The sequence below is a fragment of the Callithrix jacchus genome, chromosome 10 (genome assembly GCF_049354715.1).
Source record: "Callithrix jacchus isolate 240 chromosome 10, calJac240_pri, whole genome shotgun sequence".
Lineage (NCBI taxonomy): Eukaryota > Metazoa > Chordata > Mammalia > Primates > Cebidae > Callithrix > Callithrix jacchus.
The window spans coordinates 75,303,225-75,320,423 of record NC_133511.1 but is presented as its reverse complement, the minus strand read 5'-3'; the positions used below and the strand labels follow the sequence as shown (position 1 = coordinate 75,320,423).

The window sequence follows — 17,199 nt, the reverse complement described above, 5'->3', positions numbered from 1 at the left end:
TAAGCATTATTCTTATTATGTAATAAATACGTACTTTTTTTTTTTTTTGAGACAGGGTCTTGTTCTGTCCCCCAGGCTGAAGCACAATGGCACAATCTCGGCTGACTGCAACCTCTCCCTCCTGGGTTCAAGCGATTCTCTTGCCTTAGCCTTCTGAGTAACTGTGATTACAGGTGCCCACCGCTACACTTGGCTAATTTTTGTATTTTTAGCAGAGATAAGGTTTCACCATGTTCCTCAGGCTGGTCTTGAACTCTTGACCTCAAGTGATCTGCCCACCTTGGCCTTCCAAAGTTCTGGGATTACAGGCATGAGACACCATGCCTGGCCTTCCCTTTAATCTTTTTTTTTTTTTTTTTTTTTAGACGGAGTTTTGCTGTTGTTACCCAGACTGGAATGCAATGGCACAATCTCGGCTCACCGCAACCTCCGCCTCCTGGGTTCAAGCAATTCTCCTGCCTCAGCCTTCCGAGCAGCTGGGACTACAGGTGCGCACCGTGCCCAGCTAATTTTTGTATTTTTAGTAGAGACGGGGTTTCACCTTGTTGACCAGGATGGTCTCGATCTCTTGACCTCATGATCCACCCGCCTCAGCCTCCCAAAATGCTGGGATTATAGGCGTGAGCCACTGCCTTTAATCTTTCTTTTATAGTCATACTGCTTGTAGCATTAACTTCAATTTTTTGGGGGGCGGAGAGGTTGCTTTTGTTTTTAAGACAGAGTCTTGCTCTGCTGCCCAGGCTGGAGTGCAATGCTGTGATCTCCGCTCACTGCAACTTCTGCCTCCTGCCTCAGCCTCCCGAGTAACGTGGACTACAGGCACCCACCACCATGACAGACTAATTTTTGTATTTTTAGTAGAGACAGGGGTTTCACCATGTTGGCCAGGCTGGTCTTGAACTTGTGACCTCAAGTTATCCACCTGCTCCCGCCTCCCAAATTGCTGGGATTATGGGCGTGAGCCACCGTGCTGGCCAAGTTCAATTCTTTAATCTGACATTAAGGCTACTCACCAGCCTGGCTCCTACCCTCCTTTCTAATTTCATCTTCTATTTTCCTTAGGTCCTTACCTTCACCATGGTCAAACTCCTAAATACACACACACACACACAAATGTGCATGCTGTCAGGAATATTTCCTTTTTTTTTTCCTTTTCAGGAATATTGAGAGGTAAAAAAAGAAGTTGTCTTTCCTTTTAAGAAACTCATTCCATGATTAGAAACTGAAAACAGGTCATTAAAACAGTGTTGTGAAAATAAAAATTCACGCTCTGAACAGGACAAATTGGCACTACCAATCAAAACTTTATTTATTTATTTATTTTGAGATGGAGTTTCGCTCTTGTTACCCAGGCTGGAGTGCAATGGCGTGATCTCGGCTCACCGCAACCTCCGCCTCCTGGGTTCAGGCAATTCTCCTGCCTCAGCCTCCTGAGTAGCTGGGACTACAGGCACGCGCCACCATGCCCAGCTAATTTTTTGTATCTTTAGTAGAGACGGGGTTTCACCATTTTGACCAGGATGGTCTCGATCTGTTGACCTCGTGATCCACCTGCCTCGGCCTCCCAAAGTGCTGGGATTACAGGCTTGAGCCACCACGCCCAGCCCTCCAATCAAAACTTTAAATGCAAATCTTCAATCAGATAATTCTTGGAATTTATTAAACAATCACTCATGAAAGTGCGCAAGGTTCGCTAAGGTATTATTTATAACAGGAAAAATAATCAACAACCTATTTGTCCATCAATAAGGACAAGTTAAGTATTGGACATCCACATCCTGGGCAACATAGTGATACTACTACCTTTACAAACATTTTTTTTTTTTTTTTTTTGAGATGGAGTTTTGCTGTTGTTACTCAGACTGGAGTGCAATGGCACAACTTCAACTCACCGCAGCCTCCGCCTCCTGGGTTCAAGCAATTCTCCTGCCTCAGCCTCCCGAGTAGCTGGGACTACAGGTGCACACCACCGTGCCCAGCTAATTTCTGTATTTTTAGTAGAGACAGGGTTTCACCTTGTTGACCCAAAGTGCTGGGATTATAGGTGTGAGTCACTGCGCCTGGCCCTAATTTTTTTTTCAAAAAAAAAGATGGGGTTTCACCATGATGGCCAGGCTGGGTTTGAACTCCTGACCTCAGGGGATCCACCCACCTTGGCCTCCCAAAGTGCTAGGATTACAGGCGTGAGCCACCATACCTGGACTTTTTTTTTTTTTTGAGACAGAGTTTCTCTCTTGTTGCCCAGGCTGGAGTGCAACAGAACAATCTCAGCTCACTGCAGTCTCTGCCTCCCAGGTTCAAGGAATTCTCCTGCCTCAGCCCCCAGAGTAGCTGGGATTACAGGCATGCACCACCACTCCTGGCTAATTTTTGCATTTTCAGTAGAGACAGGGTTTCGCCATGTTGGCCAAGCTGTTCTCAAACTCCTGACCTCAGGTGATCCACCGGCCTGGCCTTGAAAAGTGCTCAGATTACAGGCGTGAGCCACTCTGCCTGGCCTACAAAGATTGTTTTTTAAAAATTAGCTGGGCATGATGATGTGCACCTGTAGTCCTAGCTACTCAGGAGGCTGAGGTGGGAGGATCGCCTGCACCTGGGAAGTTGAGGTTGTAGTGAGCTGAGATCATGCCACTGCACTCCAGCCTGGGTGACAAGATTGAAACCCAGTCTTGTTAAAAAGGCAAAGGAGGGCCAGGCGCGGTGGCTCACGCCTATAATCCCAGCACTTTGGGAGGCCGAGGTGGGTGGATCACGAGGTCAAGAGATCGAGACCATCCTGGTCAACAAGGTGAAACCCCGTCTCTACTAAAAATACAAAAATTAGCTGGGCATGGTGGTGCGCGCCTGTAGTCCCAGCTACTCGGGAGGCAGAGGTTGCGGTGAGCTGAGATCGTGCCATTGCACTCCAGTCTGGGTAACAGCAGCAAAACTCGGTCTCAAAAAAAAAAAAGCCAAAGGATGGCTGGGCGCGGTGGCTCAAGCCTGTAATCCCAGGACTTTGGGAGGCCGAGGCAGGTGGATCACGAGGTCAAGAGATGAAGACCATCCTGGTCAACATGGTGAAACCCCGTCTCTACTAAAAATAAAAATTAAAAAAATTAGCTGGGCATGGTGGCGTGTGCCTGTAATCCCAGCTACTCAGGAGGCTGAGGCAGGAGAATTGCCTGAACCCAGGAGGCGGAGGTTGCGGTGAGCCGAGATTGCACCATTGCACTCCAGCCTGGGTAACAAGAGCGAAACTCCACCTCAAAAAAAGAAAAAAAAAAGCCAAAGGATTTTAAAAATGTGTCTATATACACATATACACACACACACACACATCTGTATAGGACATCCCTAAATGAAACATGTAGGTATTTAAAAGAATTAGATCAATCTATTTGAAACAGTGGGAAACACGTCCAAGATATATTGTAAGTGGGAAAAAGCAAGTTGCAGAAGATACCATATGATTGCATTCATGTTTTAAAAAATTTATATAGATATCTGTATATGCTTGTATGAACATTAAAAAATTCAAAGCTTACCTTCCAGAAATGCAACTATGTTATGAGGGTGGAGTGGTTCTTTATTTATTTCAAAAATGAAACCAGGTAGTAGAGGGACAGTTCAATCCATCCATGCCATCTTTCTATTAAGAACACAATGAACCCTTACTTCACAGCAACAACCCAACACACAGCAAAGGACTATGGATATTTTGCAAACCATGCATCTGGTAACGGACTTCTATCTAGAGCATATAATGTACTCTTACAACCTAATCATAATAAGACAAATAATCCAACTTTAAAATGGGTAAAGGATCCAAATAGACATTTCTCCAAAGATTATAAATGATAACTAGGCACAGAAAAAATGCTCAACATTATTAACCATCAGAGAAATGAAAATCAAACCTATAAGAGACACCATTTTATCAACACTAGGAAACCTATAATCAAAAAGTCTCATGATAACAAGTGTTGACAAGAATGTGGAGAAACTAAAACCCTTCACACCCTGCTGGTAGGAATGTAAAGATGGTGCAGCCACACTCAAGAAGTTTTAGAGTACCTCAAAAGGTTGAACATAGTTACCACATGACCCATCATTCTATTCCTAGGTATTCTACTCCTAAGAGAAATGAAAACCTGTGTCCTTATAAAAACTTTTGTACAAATGTTCACAGCAGGGGCAGGGGCCACCATGGTGGCCGAGCGCAAGACAAAGTTGTCCAAGAATCACTGCGGATGAAGTTTATGCAAATGGGACCGGACTCAGAAACCAAGAAACAACTAGAAGAGGAAGAAAATTATTAGTGAAGAGCACTGGTACTTGGATTTGCCAGAGCAGAGAAAGAAAATTAATGCTTCAGATGAATGCTAAGCACAAAGCAGTAGAAGCTGAAGATGAAACAGTGGAGCTCGATGTGTCAGATGAAGAGAAGGCTAGAAGATATGAGACATTGGTGGGGGCAACTGGGAAAAAGTTTGCCAGAAAGAGAGACCATGCCAATTATGAAGAAGATGAAAATGGAGAGACACAACTGATTAAAGCAAAGATGTTCTTAAAGCCACAGGATTAAGATGGATGACTTAAGCCATGGCCCAGGGGTGCTTCATGGAAGTCAGCAGTGTATCTGGAGCTCATCCCGATGGTGTGTGTCTTTATAGTTATTAATACTGTAATGTTTACTTTGTAAAGAGATGTATCATTTTAGAAACGGGTTGTTTTTGAAACAGATGTTGATGGATGTTATACATCCTTTGCTTAATGGTATTCACTCATAGTGGATTTTTAGTGCCCCGACACACCCCCATCTTCAAATATACATTGTTACAGGACTGCTTCCTGAAGAGCTTTTCTGACCTCAGGTTTCCCTTAATACAGTTCTCCAGTCACTGACCTTGAATTGACTCATGTAAATTAATGCCAGTGTTTAAACTGCCCTTATATTTATATTTAAATTATATGGCAAGCCAATTCATACATACAATTTGGAATCAAATGTAAAAATTTACTGTGTAGGTCAGGCGCAGTGGCTCAAGCCTGTAATCCCAGAACTTGGGGAGGCCAAAGCGGGTGAATCACAAGGTCAAGAGATCAAGACCATCCTGGTCAACATGATGAAACCCCGTCTCTACTAAAAATACAAAAACTTAGCTGGGCATGGTGGCGTGTGCCTGTAATCCCAGCTACTCAGGAGGCTGAGGCAGGAGAATTGCCTGAACCCAAGAGGCGGAGGTTTCAGTGAGCTGAGATCACGCCATTGCACTCCAGCCTGGGTAACAAGAATGAATCTCTGTCTCAAAAAAAAAAACAAAAACAAAAAGAATTTACTATGTAAATTTATCAATAAACATGCCTCTCCAGCCTTAAAAAAAAAATGTTCACAGCATTATGCATAGTAGGCAAAGGGCAGAAACAACCCAAATGTCCATCAACAGATGAATGGATAAGTAAAATGTGCTATGTTCATACAATTAAATATTATAGGGCAATAAAGTATTGGTATATGTTACAACGAAATGACCCTGGATAAGGCTACATACTATATGATTCCATTTATGTGAAACGTCCAGAATAGACAAATGTGCAAACTAGTACCGGGGTGGACGGGAGAACCGAGGAAATCGATTGTAATTGCTAATGGAAATAGTTTATTTTTGAGGTGATAAGTAAGTTGTAAAATAATTGATTGTAGTGATGGTTGCACAGCTCTGAAGACATTAAAATTCAGTTTTTCTTTCTTTTTTTTTTTTTTTTTGAGATGGAGTCTCCTTTTTGTTGCCCAGGCTGGAGTGCAATGGCACAATCTTGGCTCTCTGCAACCTCCACCTCCCTGGTTCAAGCAATTCTCCTGCCTCAGCTTCCCGAGTAGCTGGGGTTACAGAGGCACACCACCACACCCGGCTAATTTTTGTATATTTAGTAGATACCAGGCTTCATTATGTTGGCCAGGCTGGTCTCAAACTCCTGACTTCATGTGATCCACCCACCTCAGCAGCCCAAAGTGCTGGGGTTACAGGAGTGAGCCACCACATCCGGCCTAAAATTCAACTAATTATACTTTTTTTTTAGACAGGTCTCTCTCTGTCACCCAGACCAGAGTGCTGTAGTACAATCATGGCTCACTGTAGCCTGGAACTCCTGGGCTCAAGTGATCCTCTCACCTCTGCATCCAAGTACCTGAACTACAGGCACATGCTGATTTCAATTAAAAAAAAAATTTTTTTTTTGTAGAAACTGGGGAGGGCTGTCTCCGTAGGTTGCTCAAACCAAATTACACATTTTAAATGGGTGAACTGTAAGGTATGTGAATTACATCAATAAAGCTATTTTAAAAAATAAACGGGGGTATCCGCGAAGGAAAAAAAAGCACTCAAATATCTGTAGACAGCTGACTGATCACAGAATTTCCAAATAGTGGACACTGGTAATTAAGGAAAAAAAAAAAGGATTTCCAAACAGTCAAAATATGCCAGTCAAAATCAGCTATGCATCTTATGGGTGCTTTTGGATGATCTCCTTATCACGTATTTTCTTATTAAACGCAAACTTGGCTTTACAAACTCAGCAAGAAAAATCAATACCTTTTAGTCAACTACAGCAAAACGAAAGTATTTTCTAGTAAGATTCAGGACAAAACTGACCACAACAACCTCGAACCTACATTTCCCCCCACTTCCCCCTTGATTACACCAGCTGATTTAGACACTTCCAAATCAAAGGCTGGAGCTGATTTTAAACAAATAATGGGCTGGCAATGGTATTCTTTCTTCTGTTTAACTTCGTTATTATGTGGAAAAAACAAATGTCAAAAAGCAAAAGGGGAAGGAATAAAAACTGGTTCACGTTCCACAATGTTTCAAAGTGACTTAAAAGGATTTGTTTACTCTTTTGCCAAAACTGGAGAAAAAGGAGGATGATAAATTGTAAATTTCTAATATTCTATGTTAGGCCTCAGTAACTTTTTTTAATGAAAGAAAGAACAAATCTGCCCACGATACGGGTGGGAGGGTAGCCCTAGGTGGGATCGGCAGGCGGGGTCCTGGGCCAGCCCAGCCGCCGGCACCCCCGCTGCGGCCCGTGGGCCCGGCGTCCCAGGCGGCGGAACTCTGCCTCGGCGGCGCCTGGGGACTCGCTTCGCGCGGAGATCAGGCCGAGAAACACGGCCAGGTTCCCGGGGGCTCCACCCTCCCTTTTCACTCCCTCCCCTTGGCGGTCCCCAGAGGGAAAAAGGCGGGGCGCCCCGCTCAGAGACAAGTTGGTGGGGGGGGGGGTTGAGTCCTCAGCGAGAAAAGCTCCGCCGCCCAGAGTGGCGGCCGTGGGTTATTAATAAACTCCGCTTCTGCCCAGGCGCCGCTACAGCGGCCGGCCCGCAAAATCGGCAAGACCGGCAGCGAACGCTAAGCAGTGGGAGCAGGAGCCCGGGCCCAAGCGGGCCCGCGCCGCCGCGCTGAGGGCGGCGGCCTGGCGGAGAATAATGCACACTGGGTAAAAACACATTTATATACGAACCTCCGAGAAAATTTTCCAACAATTCCTTCGTCCGACCACCATGCACCAGGACAGGAAACAGCCGTCCGGCCCCCAGGCCCCGCAACCCGCATAGTCTGTCTGAGGCCCGCCCCCAGCTTCCATTGGGCTGTAATTACATCACTCAAGGGAGGCTTCATGCTTTCCATTGGCCCAAGTTTCGTCAACGTGAAAGAAAACCTCCCTAGTGGCGTCCCCTCATCTTACGTTTGCCAAGCCTGGCTATACAGCCCGCCCCTGAGTGGCTCGCGCGAAAGGCAGAATCAAAGCTCCTGTGTTTGACTGGTTGACAAAACTGCTCATCCCGGACCGACACCGCCTCACTGACAAATGAGTTATACCGATTCTGGGGCTCCAGCGGGAGGCGCCATTTTGTAGCGAGGGAGGGAGGCTGGTCCTTGTGATTACCCGGGAGGGAGAAGGGGTGACAGGCGCCATCTTCCCCACAGGGGCGAGGAGGCGCCCTTGATTCTCCTGATGGGCTTGCTGGAGTGCGTTCTGCAGACCAGAAGGCCTTTGCGTAGCGATTGTTGAATGCTGAATAGCAGCCCTTTGGGAGGGAAGTCGAAGGGAGGAATAGGACAGGATGAGAGACTTGACCTCTCCCTGGAGGCTCTCAGTGCCGGCCGAGGCCCCTTGGTCTTGGGCTAGGGCTCTGCATTCCCGAGAGCCGCTGTATGCTGGTGATTGGCTTCCAAGCTTGCCTGAGCTTCTCCAGTCGCCGGGGCGTCGCCATGCGGTGGCAGGGTGAGCCTTTCTCTCCTGCTGAAACTCCAGCGGCTTGGCATCCGGCCGGGGGTCTTGGATTCCGCTGGGAGACACCGCGGATGCTTTTGTGCTTTGACGTAGTTTCGGTTCAAAATTTGAAGCCGTCAGAAATGGTGTCGCTATGGTCTTTTGTGTGTTCTTGTGTCGCTAACTAAAGGAAGGTCAAAAGGGTGGGAAGAGCATTCGGTCTGGTTCCCTAAAGTTAAGAATGGGTACAAATTAGTAGTGGCCGTTGTGGTAATCCTTGTTGCCCTCAACCCATCCCTTTCTAAACCTTTCTATATACTATTCAGTTCCGAAGGTATTCAGTACAAATTTGTTTTGCCGCTAGGCCTAGTAAAGATGACGTAGGGTGTATTAGACTTAGGTCTTAAGTCGGCCAGGCCAGGGGTAGAAATGAGTTACCAAGAGAATGAGGGGCTACCCTATTATGACAGATTTGGATCCTGCTTAGAAAAACGAGGAGAGAGCTGGATGATGTTCAACTTAATGTCTTGCATTGCATACAGTTATCAAATGGACGGGGATAAATAAAAAACATGTTAAAGATAGCCCTTTAAGTGTGGATACTAAATGTTTTGATTTACAATTAAATCTTTGAGGTACGGACCCTAACCAACAGATAGTTGAATAACAGGTGCCTAGACGCCATTCGAAAGAAAATAGGACTTTAAGCTTTGTTTGAACACATGTTAATGAAGAAATGAAGTTTAAATCAGTCCAGATTACTTTTAAGCCTGGAAAGAAAAATGTCACACATAAAAAATGGATTAATTACTTTTATTATTATTTGTTTTTTGAGACGGAGTTTCGCTTTTGTTGCCCATTCTGGAATGCAGTGGCCGATCTGGACTCATCGCAACCTCTGCCTCCCGGGTTCAAGCGATTCTACTGCCTCAGCCTCTTGAGTAGCTGGGACTACAGGCATATGCCATCACGCTTGGCTAATTTTGTATTCTTAGTAGAGACGGGGTTTCTCCATGTTGATCAGGCTGGTCTTGAACTCCTGACCTCAGGTGATCTGCCTGCTTCGGCCTCCCAAAGTGCTGGGATTACAGGTGTGAGCCACCACTGCCCAGCCATTTTTTTTTTTTTTTTTTTTTTTCTGAGATGGAGTTTTGCTCTTTGTTGCTCACGCCGGAGTGCAGTTACCTGATCTAGGCTCACTGCCACTTCCGCCGCCCCGGTTCAAGCGATTCTCCTGTCTCACCTTCCCAAGTAGCTGGGATTACAGCCACGCGCCACCACGCCCGGCTAATTTTTGTATTTTTAGTAGAGAGTGGGTTTCATCATATTGGTCAAGCTGCTCCGCCCGCCTCAGCCTCCCAAAGTGCTGGGATTACAGGCGTCAGCCACCACGCCTAACGGAGGTTACTTTTTTTTTTTTAGACGGAGTTTCGCTCGTTACCCAGGCTGGAGTGCAATGGCACGATCTTGGCTCACCGCAACCTCCGCCTCCTGGGTTCAGGCAATTCTCCTGCCTCAGCCTCCTGAGTAGCTGGGATTACAGGCACAGGCCACCATGCCCAGCTAATTTTTTTGTATTTTTGGTGGAGACGGGGTTTCACCATGTTGACCAGGATGATCTTGATCTCTTGACCTCGTGATCCACCCGCCTCGGCCTCCCAAAGTGCTGGGATTACAGGCGTGAGCCACTGCGCCCGGCGGAGGTTACTTTTAACCGTAGAATTTTGCTCAGTTAAATCAGTCTCCTACCCAATGAATACGTTTTCGGTTACAGAGAAGTAGAGAGCTCAGCTGAAAAAACAAACCGTTTTAATGTATACTTTCTGTTCCTTCCACATGTATCTATTTTGTAATCAGAGGGCTTTTTTTTGAGACTTCTTTTCACTCTTGTTGCCCAGGCTGGAGATTGCAATGGCGCAATCTTGGCGCATCGCAACCTCTGCCTCCCGGGTTCAGGCGATTCTCCTGCTTCAGCCTCCCCGGTAGCTGGAATTATAGGCATGTGCCACCAGGCGTGGTTAATTTTGTATTTTTAGTAGAGATGAGGTTTCTCCATGTTAGGTCAGAGTGGTCTCAAACTTCTAACCTCAGGTGATACACCCCTCTCGGTTTCCCAAAGTGCTGGGATTACAGGCCTAAACTACTACGGTGCCTGCATCTAATCCCGTTTTTTTTTTTTTTTTTTTTTTTTTTTTTTTTTTTGAGACAGAGTTTCACTCTTGTTACCCAGGCTGGAGTGCAATGGCTCCATCTCGGCTCACCGCAACCTCCGACTCCTGGGTTCAGGCAATTCTCCTGCCTCAGCCTCCTGAGTAGCTGGGATTATAGGCACGGACCACCATGCCCAGCTAATTTTTTGTATTTTTAGTAGAGACGGTGTTTCACCATGTTGACCAGGATGGTCTCGATCTCTTGACCTTGTGATCCACCCACCTCGGCCTCCCAAAGTGCTGGGATTACAGGCTTGAGCCACCGCGCACAGCATGAGATACGTTTATTTCTATAATATGTTTATATAAATATATGGTATGGAAATATATAATGGCTTAAAAATGTTTCCCTGTCAATCAGTACTAGCTCAGGCTCTTTAAAGCACTGTGAGCCACTGCCTACAGTGCTTTAAAGAGTAGCCCACAGGGATGGGATTTAGTGGAACTGCATACAAATATTTCGATTGGTTAAAAATCTTCTGAGGCTTGGTGGCTCATGCCCCAGCACTTTGGGTGGCTTATGCCAGTGGATTACCTAAGGTCGGGAGTTCAAGACCAGCCTGACTACTAAAAATACAAAAATTGGCCACACCTTGTGGTGGGCACCTGTAATCTCAGCTACTCAGGAGGCTGAGTCAGGAGAATTGCTTGAACCTCGGGGGGCGGAGGTTGCAGTGAGCTGAGATCTTGCCATTTCATACCAGGTTGGGTCAAAGAGTGAGATTCCATTACCCCCCAAAAAAGTTCGCAGGCTGGTTTGCATGCCTGTAATGCCAGTACTTCGGGAGGCCAAGGCAGGTGGATCACCTGAGGTCAGAGTTCCAGACCAGCCTGGCCAATATGGTGAAACTCTGTCTCTACTAAAGAAGTACAAAAATTAGCCATGCATGGCGGTACATGCCTGTAGTCCCAGCTACTCAGGAGGCTGAGGTAGGAGAATAGCTTGAAACTGGGAGGCGGAGGTTGCAGTGAGCCGAGATCATGCCACTGCGCTCCAGCTTGGAGACAGAGCAAGACCCCGTCTCAAAAAAAAAAAAAAAACAACAACTAATAGCAAAACAAAATAGAATATGTTCTTTAAGACTTCTTTTTCCTCTAAGGTGGGGACAGCTGCATAACTTTAAGTAAAACTTCTTAAATTGTATCACGGCCGGGTGCGGTGGCTCACACCTATAATCCCATCACTTTGGGAGGTGGGTGGATCATGAGGTCAAGAGATCAAGACCATCCTGGTCGACAAGGTGAAACCCCGCCTCTACTAAAAATACAAAAATTAGCTGGGCATGGTGGTGCGCGCCTGTAGTCCCAGCTACTCGGGAGGCTGAGGCAGAAGAATTGCTTGAACCCAGAAGGCGGAGGTTGCAGTGAGCCGAGATCGTGCCATTGCACTCCTGTCTGGGTAACAACATCGAAACTCCGTCTCCAAAAAAAAAAAAAAACAAAAAACCCTGGAGCAAGGATGACTACCTCTTGCTCTCACACACACACATGCAAATACTTAAGATGTTTATTCCTCCCAGGTACTAAAATCAAGTATTTTGCCTAGCTCCCACTTTTCAGATCCACGTTGTCCAGCTTCTTTTGATAGGCATGGTCATAAGAATTTATTTTGACCCTTTAAGAGGCAACAATGAGTACAGCTTGCTGTTATTGGTCCCTAAAGAGTTGTATCTGCCCTCATTGCTTCTTTTATTCAGTCGTAATACTACAAATTTATTTCTTCTGTTTTATTCAGTTGTAATACTACATAAAAATTTATTAAGTGGTAGACTACATACAAAGGATGAGGTCCTAGAGCAGTACTGAATCATTTTAGTTAGCTCAGTTACAGCCTGGGTTTAGAACTTTGGAGGAGCATACTGCTTCTGCTAATGCTAGTTTTTGGATTGTTAGATCAACTTGAAAATTTATGCTATAAAGAATCTATTCTCCTAGCCTTCTCTAACTTGGAGGTCTGATTTAGATAACTTCCCCAATTGAGACATGATCATACTATCTCCAGTAGCACTTTCCATGAAAGTTTTGTTTACCGTAAGCCAAAGTGTGAAGTGGCTATTACAAAAATGGCCAACTCACCAAGGATAAAAGCTGGAATTCAGTAGGCACTGATAAATGGTCATAGAAAATCTTTACCAAAATTTAAATTACAAAGAACAAAACTGACAGTTTTATAACTGATGTTTTAAATTTGTCATTTATTTTACAGACTACTAAGACATTGTTAGATCTTTGCCAAAGACATGGTTTAGTCATATTAATGTAATTCATTTTTTCCTTTAACTTTCCATATTAATGTAATTTTTAATTAACTTTTCTTTATGCTTGCTTCAGGGGCTAAATCTGGGACTGAACAGCAGCATATGGCCCAAAGGCTGTGGTTTTGCTACTCATGCTCTGTATTCTAAGCTCTTCCAGAGTTGAGTATAGCAGTCACTATCTTAATACAGTGTGTCACCATTTTATTTCCTGCAGAGAAACAGATTAACTTCCTTTATTTAATACTGATAAATAGAAAGGCTTTTTGAAAAAGCAAAAAAAAAAAAAAAAGATATCTTACATTTATGAAAAAGTGATTATGCTAATATCTGCCATTAACTAAGAAAATACTGAAATCCACACAAAATCAGAAGTACTATAAATCTTAAAAAATTATAAGGTAATAAAATTGTGGGAAAAGCTGTGGTAAAATAGGCCGGATACGGTGGCTCATGCCTGTAATCCCAGCACTTTGGGAGTTCAAGGCGGGCAGATAACCTGAGGTTGGGGTTTGAGACCAGCCTGACGTACATGTAGAAACCCCACCTCTTCTAAAAAAAAATTAGCCAGGTGCAGTGGCACATGCCTGTAATCCCAGCTACTCAGGAAGCTGAGGCAGGAGAATCGCTGGAACCTGGGAGCTGGAGGTTTTGGTGAGCCTGGGCAAAAACAGTGAAACTCCATCTCAAAAAAAAAAAAAAAAAAAAAAGTCCCTATGCAGCTAATTACAAGAGAATATTGTAAATACATTCAAAAAGTTTTTCAAAAATCCTGCAATTTCATCTAGAAACTGATACATGTTAAGATTCATGATCTATAGCAAACTATAGTGTTAAGGAAATCGTGCAAGCTAAGGTACATATTTGATGCATTAGAAAATATCATTTGAACACTATTTAAATAGTTTAAGTATAGGTCTAATTCCAAGTTAAGGTATGTAAATGGAGATTAGTTTGGATTATATGACACAGGAGACAATAAAAAATGTTCTCAAAGACATTGCAATACATTTTCTTGAAACAAAACCTTAGCAAACAAAAATTTTCATACTGTGCATGGGAATAACTAAAACCTTTATTAGATATGATTTTTCATTAACAATAAAGTGAAAATTAGAATTATGAATTCAAAAAGCAGTGAAGTCTGAAAGTTTAAAAAGTAGACTAGGTATTAGGGGACAAAAGGTAAAGGAAGACGAGAATGTTTCTTTAATATTCATTATCTCCCCTCTGTACACAATGTTGCATATATACAACTACTTCATTTTTATCGATTTTATATAATAGTGAAATCCCCTTAAGCAACCTAGGGTATACAGTTGGTGTCCAACTTTCGCGGGAGGGGGGAGTAGAAACACTTGATTAACAGTTTTCACCCACACATTTTAGATAATTTTTTTTCTTTTTTTGCCAAGATTTTAGTAGTAAATTCATAAATATAGGAAGTACTTTCACTCCTTCAGTGTTAAAATAGAAAACCAAACAGTGCCAACAATAGTGGCTTAATTATTGGTATACAAGAAAAACATAACACCAATGGGTTTTCTTAATTATGCATTTTAAATAACAGTATGTGCATTTGTTTTTACAGTTATAAATTTTCTCATCTGTTTTAGACAACAGCTTGTAATAGTTTTGGATCCATTAGGATGTTGCTTTTCAATTTGAAACATTTTGTGTATACATGTATATAAAAAAATAACCCAATATATGACTCATCTGACAAATGTTTAAGATCAATAAAGGCTTATTTTTCAACATGCAGTTAGGAAGAGAGGGAAGCAAGCCAACCTCTCTCTACACTGTCTTTTTGCTGGCTTGTTTTTCCAGTGGTATCATTAGTGGTTTTGGAGGGAACCATGTGCCTTCAGCCTACCTAGTTAAGATCAGATACCACAATCAACAAGAGGGGTAGAAGAGATGGGGAAGGGGGAGTGGGTAAGTGTTAAATATCAATTTTTTAAAGTGTGATTTTGTACTCTTTCTAGGTAGAGTATTAAAAATAGGCCAGTGAGGAAAAAATAGTTATAATTAGGAAAAAACTGCAATCAAATCAAGACATAATAGCCGAATTAAGCTCTTTTAATAGACTGCATATATAGATGTTTAGCCATACTCTTAGATCAACTCTTTAAGAGTAGAACTTTGTATCCAATTTACATGCTCTAGATTCCACCTTTCTTATTTTTTACACTAAGGTCTGGTATTCAAATACCCACTGGTACACTGACAGCTTTAAGAAAAACAGGACACACAGAGGGAGTTGTCATTTTTAGCAGCAATGAAATACCACTAACCCCTTTTTACATACCGAATTCAAGTCACTATCAGAGGTGAGTGCACCACAAAGTCACCAGGTACAAAATTGCTAATTCATTTTTAAATTAATAACTTGAAATTACCCTTGCCCCCCACCCCATTACATCTTTTTATAAACAGCAAACATTTTGCTATTTTATACATAGGCTAGCAGGCTTGTTTCAATATGAAAGTGCTAATTCATTTACAGATTTTTATAATCAGTTATGTAGTGCTACAATAAATGTCCAATAATCTACATAGGAACAATGATGAATGAAAAGTGAAGAATTGAATAAGGCTATCAGATTACCTTATCTTATTTACATATAAAGAATAGATACCCAATGGTGAGGAAGAGACAGAAATTGGACAAATACTCATAGGTGTAAAAATTACATCTACCTTTGAGCTTTATACTGTAAATGAGACATTTTAAATAGTCCTGTAGCCCATGCCTATTTTTTCCTCAGAAAAAGAAAAGCTGCCTTCTTGACCTCCCCTCGTTTCAGATTTCCACAGTGTCACTTTGAAGCTTCAGAGTCAGGATCTTACTTTCTTCAAAAAATAAAGAAAATACGCCCCCTAAGGTACTTCCCATCCCCTCCCACCCACAAAATCCCACTGGTTTCTTTTCCAGTGCCAGGTTGCATGATCAGGTCCCATCTCCTGGGGTTGTTGGCTTTTTCTGTCCATCTATTGATCATTAGTTTAGAATAGATAACATGAACCAGTTCTGGAACCACTACTAGGAGGAACACAAGCTCTTCACTACAATCACACAGCCGGAGAGAAAGAGATAACTCAATTCATCCCTGGTGCTGGGCCTCCAAAATTGAATGAACTTGGCACAACTGGAGCACTGAATTTGTATCCTCCATGCTTCTCAATCATTTTGGATTCTAGAAAACAAATAGAATTTTAGTAGGGCATTCAATCATCTACTAACTTGGGGAGATATTGATAAAACATTAAACAAGCCAATAGCTTAACCATCATCAGTGGCCAGGAAGTTCCAAAGTCCATGTTTTCTCCAATGTATAGGGGCGAGGGAGCATGCATTATGTAGAGAATATAATCCCTTTTACTGTATGCTGTAGACTTCTTAACCAATTTTCACTTCCCCATGTTAAGAAGAAAATATTTAAAAACCCCATTTTGAGTCAAAAACACCAGTAAGGGCCATCTCTAAAAGGAAGAAAATCACATAAGTCAAATGCAGGCAAATTCAAAATATGAAATACTTCAGAATGCTATGCCTTGTTTATAAAAGTAACTCTTCTTTGACTATGACTATAAAGCTAGTTTGGCTAATGGTATAGACAATTGGCCAGGCACACAGTGGTTCACACCTATAATCCCAGCACTTTGGGAGGCTGAAGCGGGCAGATCTCCTGAGCTCAGGAGTTTGAGAGCATCCTGGCCAACACAGTGAAACCCTGTCTCTACTAAAAATATAAAAACTAGTTGGGTGTGGTGGTGCACATGTGTAATCATAGTTACTTGGGAAGCTGAGGCAGGAGAATCACTTGAAACCAGGAGATGGAGGTGGCAGGTAAACTGAGATTGCGCCACTGCATTCCAGCCTGAGTGACAAAAGCAAGGGTTTGTCTCAAAAAATAAAATGATCTTTAAAAATTTATTAAAAAATAAGGTCTATAGATAACTGTTGTGCATTAACAGTGGTGTATAACCTAAAATGTACTTTAAAAAATGCATACTGAAACATTTAAAGATGAAAAGTCATATCTGGGAGCTAATTAACATCATAAAGTAAGTTTTTCCTTTTTTTTTTTGAGACAGGATCTGGTCTCAGTCTAGCATCCAGGCCAGAGTAGCCTGGTGCAATAATGGCTCACTGCAACCTATACCTCCTAGGTTCAAGCGATCCTCCAGCCTCAGCCTCCCAAGTAGCTGGGACTACAGGCATGCACCACCTGCCTGGATAATTTTGTTTGGTTGTTTGTAGAGATGAGGTCTCACTATGTTGCCGAGGCTGGTCTTGAGCTTTTGAACTCAAGCAACCCTCCTGCCTTGGCCTCCCAAAATGCTGGGATTATAGGCATGAGCCACCATGCCTGACCAAGATTTTACATTTTTAATAGCAATTTCTAACCATCCTCACGAGCTAAAGTTATCACATACTGAAAGTAGTCTTCAACTGTACTTTTTCTTTTTTG

General features: G+C 43.0%; 2 protein-coding genes and 1 pseudogene across 21 annotated transcripts in view; 1 reads left to right on the top strand and 2 right to left on the bottom strand.

The window, feature by feature from the left end:
• ZNF143 (zinc finger protein 143) overlaps positions 1–7,568 on the bottom strand; it is a 77,392-nt gene extending 69,824 nt beyond the window's left edge. For all 18 annotated transcript variants that reach the window (XM_002755031.6, XM_078340479.1, XM_078340475.1 and 15 more), the window contains exon 1: positions 7,504–7,568. Coding sequence is in view for 9 of the 18 variants with exons in the window: in XM_054242050.2 (XP_054098025.1) it covers positions 7,504–7,545 (42 nt within the window). In the remaining 9 variants the exon portion in view is untranslated. The remainder of the gene's footprint in view (positions 1–7,503) is intronic.
• LOC118145815 (M-phase phosphoprotein 6 pseudogene) lies at positions 4,189–4,567 on the top strand (annotated as a pseudogene).
• A 6,210-nt stretch (positions 7,569–13,778) lies between the features above and the next one.
• The window catches only part of IPO7 (importin 7), a 60,679-nt gene continuing 57,258 nt past the window's right edge, over positions 13,779–17,199 (bottom strand). For all 3 annotated transcript variants that reach the window (XM_054242049.2, XM_002755029.7, XM_009007649.5), the window contains one exon: positions 13,779–15,921. In XM_054242049.2, coding sequence (XP_054098024.1) covers positions 15,824–15,921 — 98 coding nt within the window. In that variant the 3' untranslated portion in view covers positions 13,779–15,823. The remainder of the gene's footprint in view (positions 15,922–17,199) is intronic.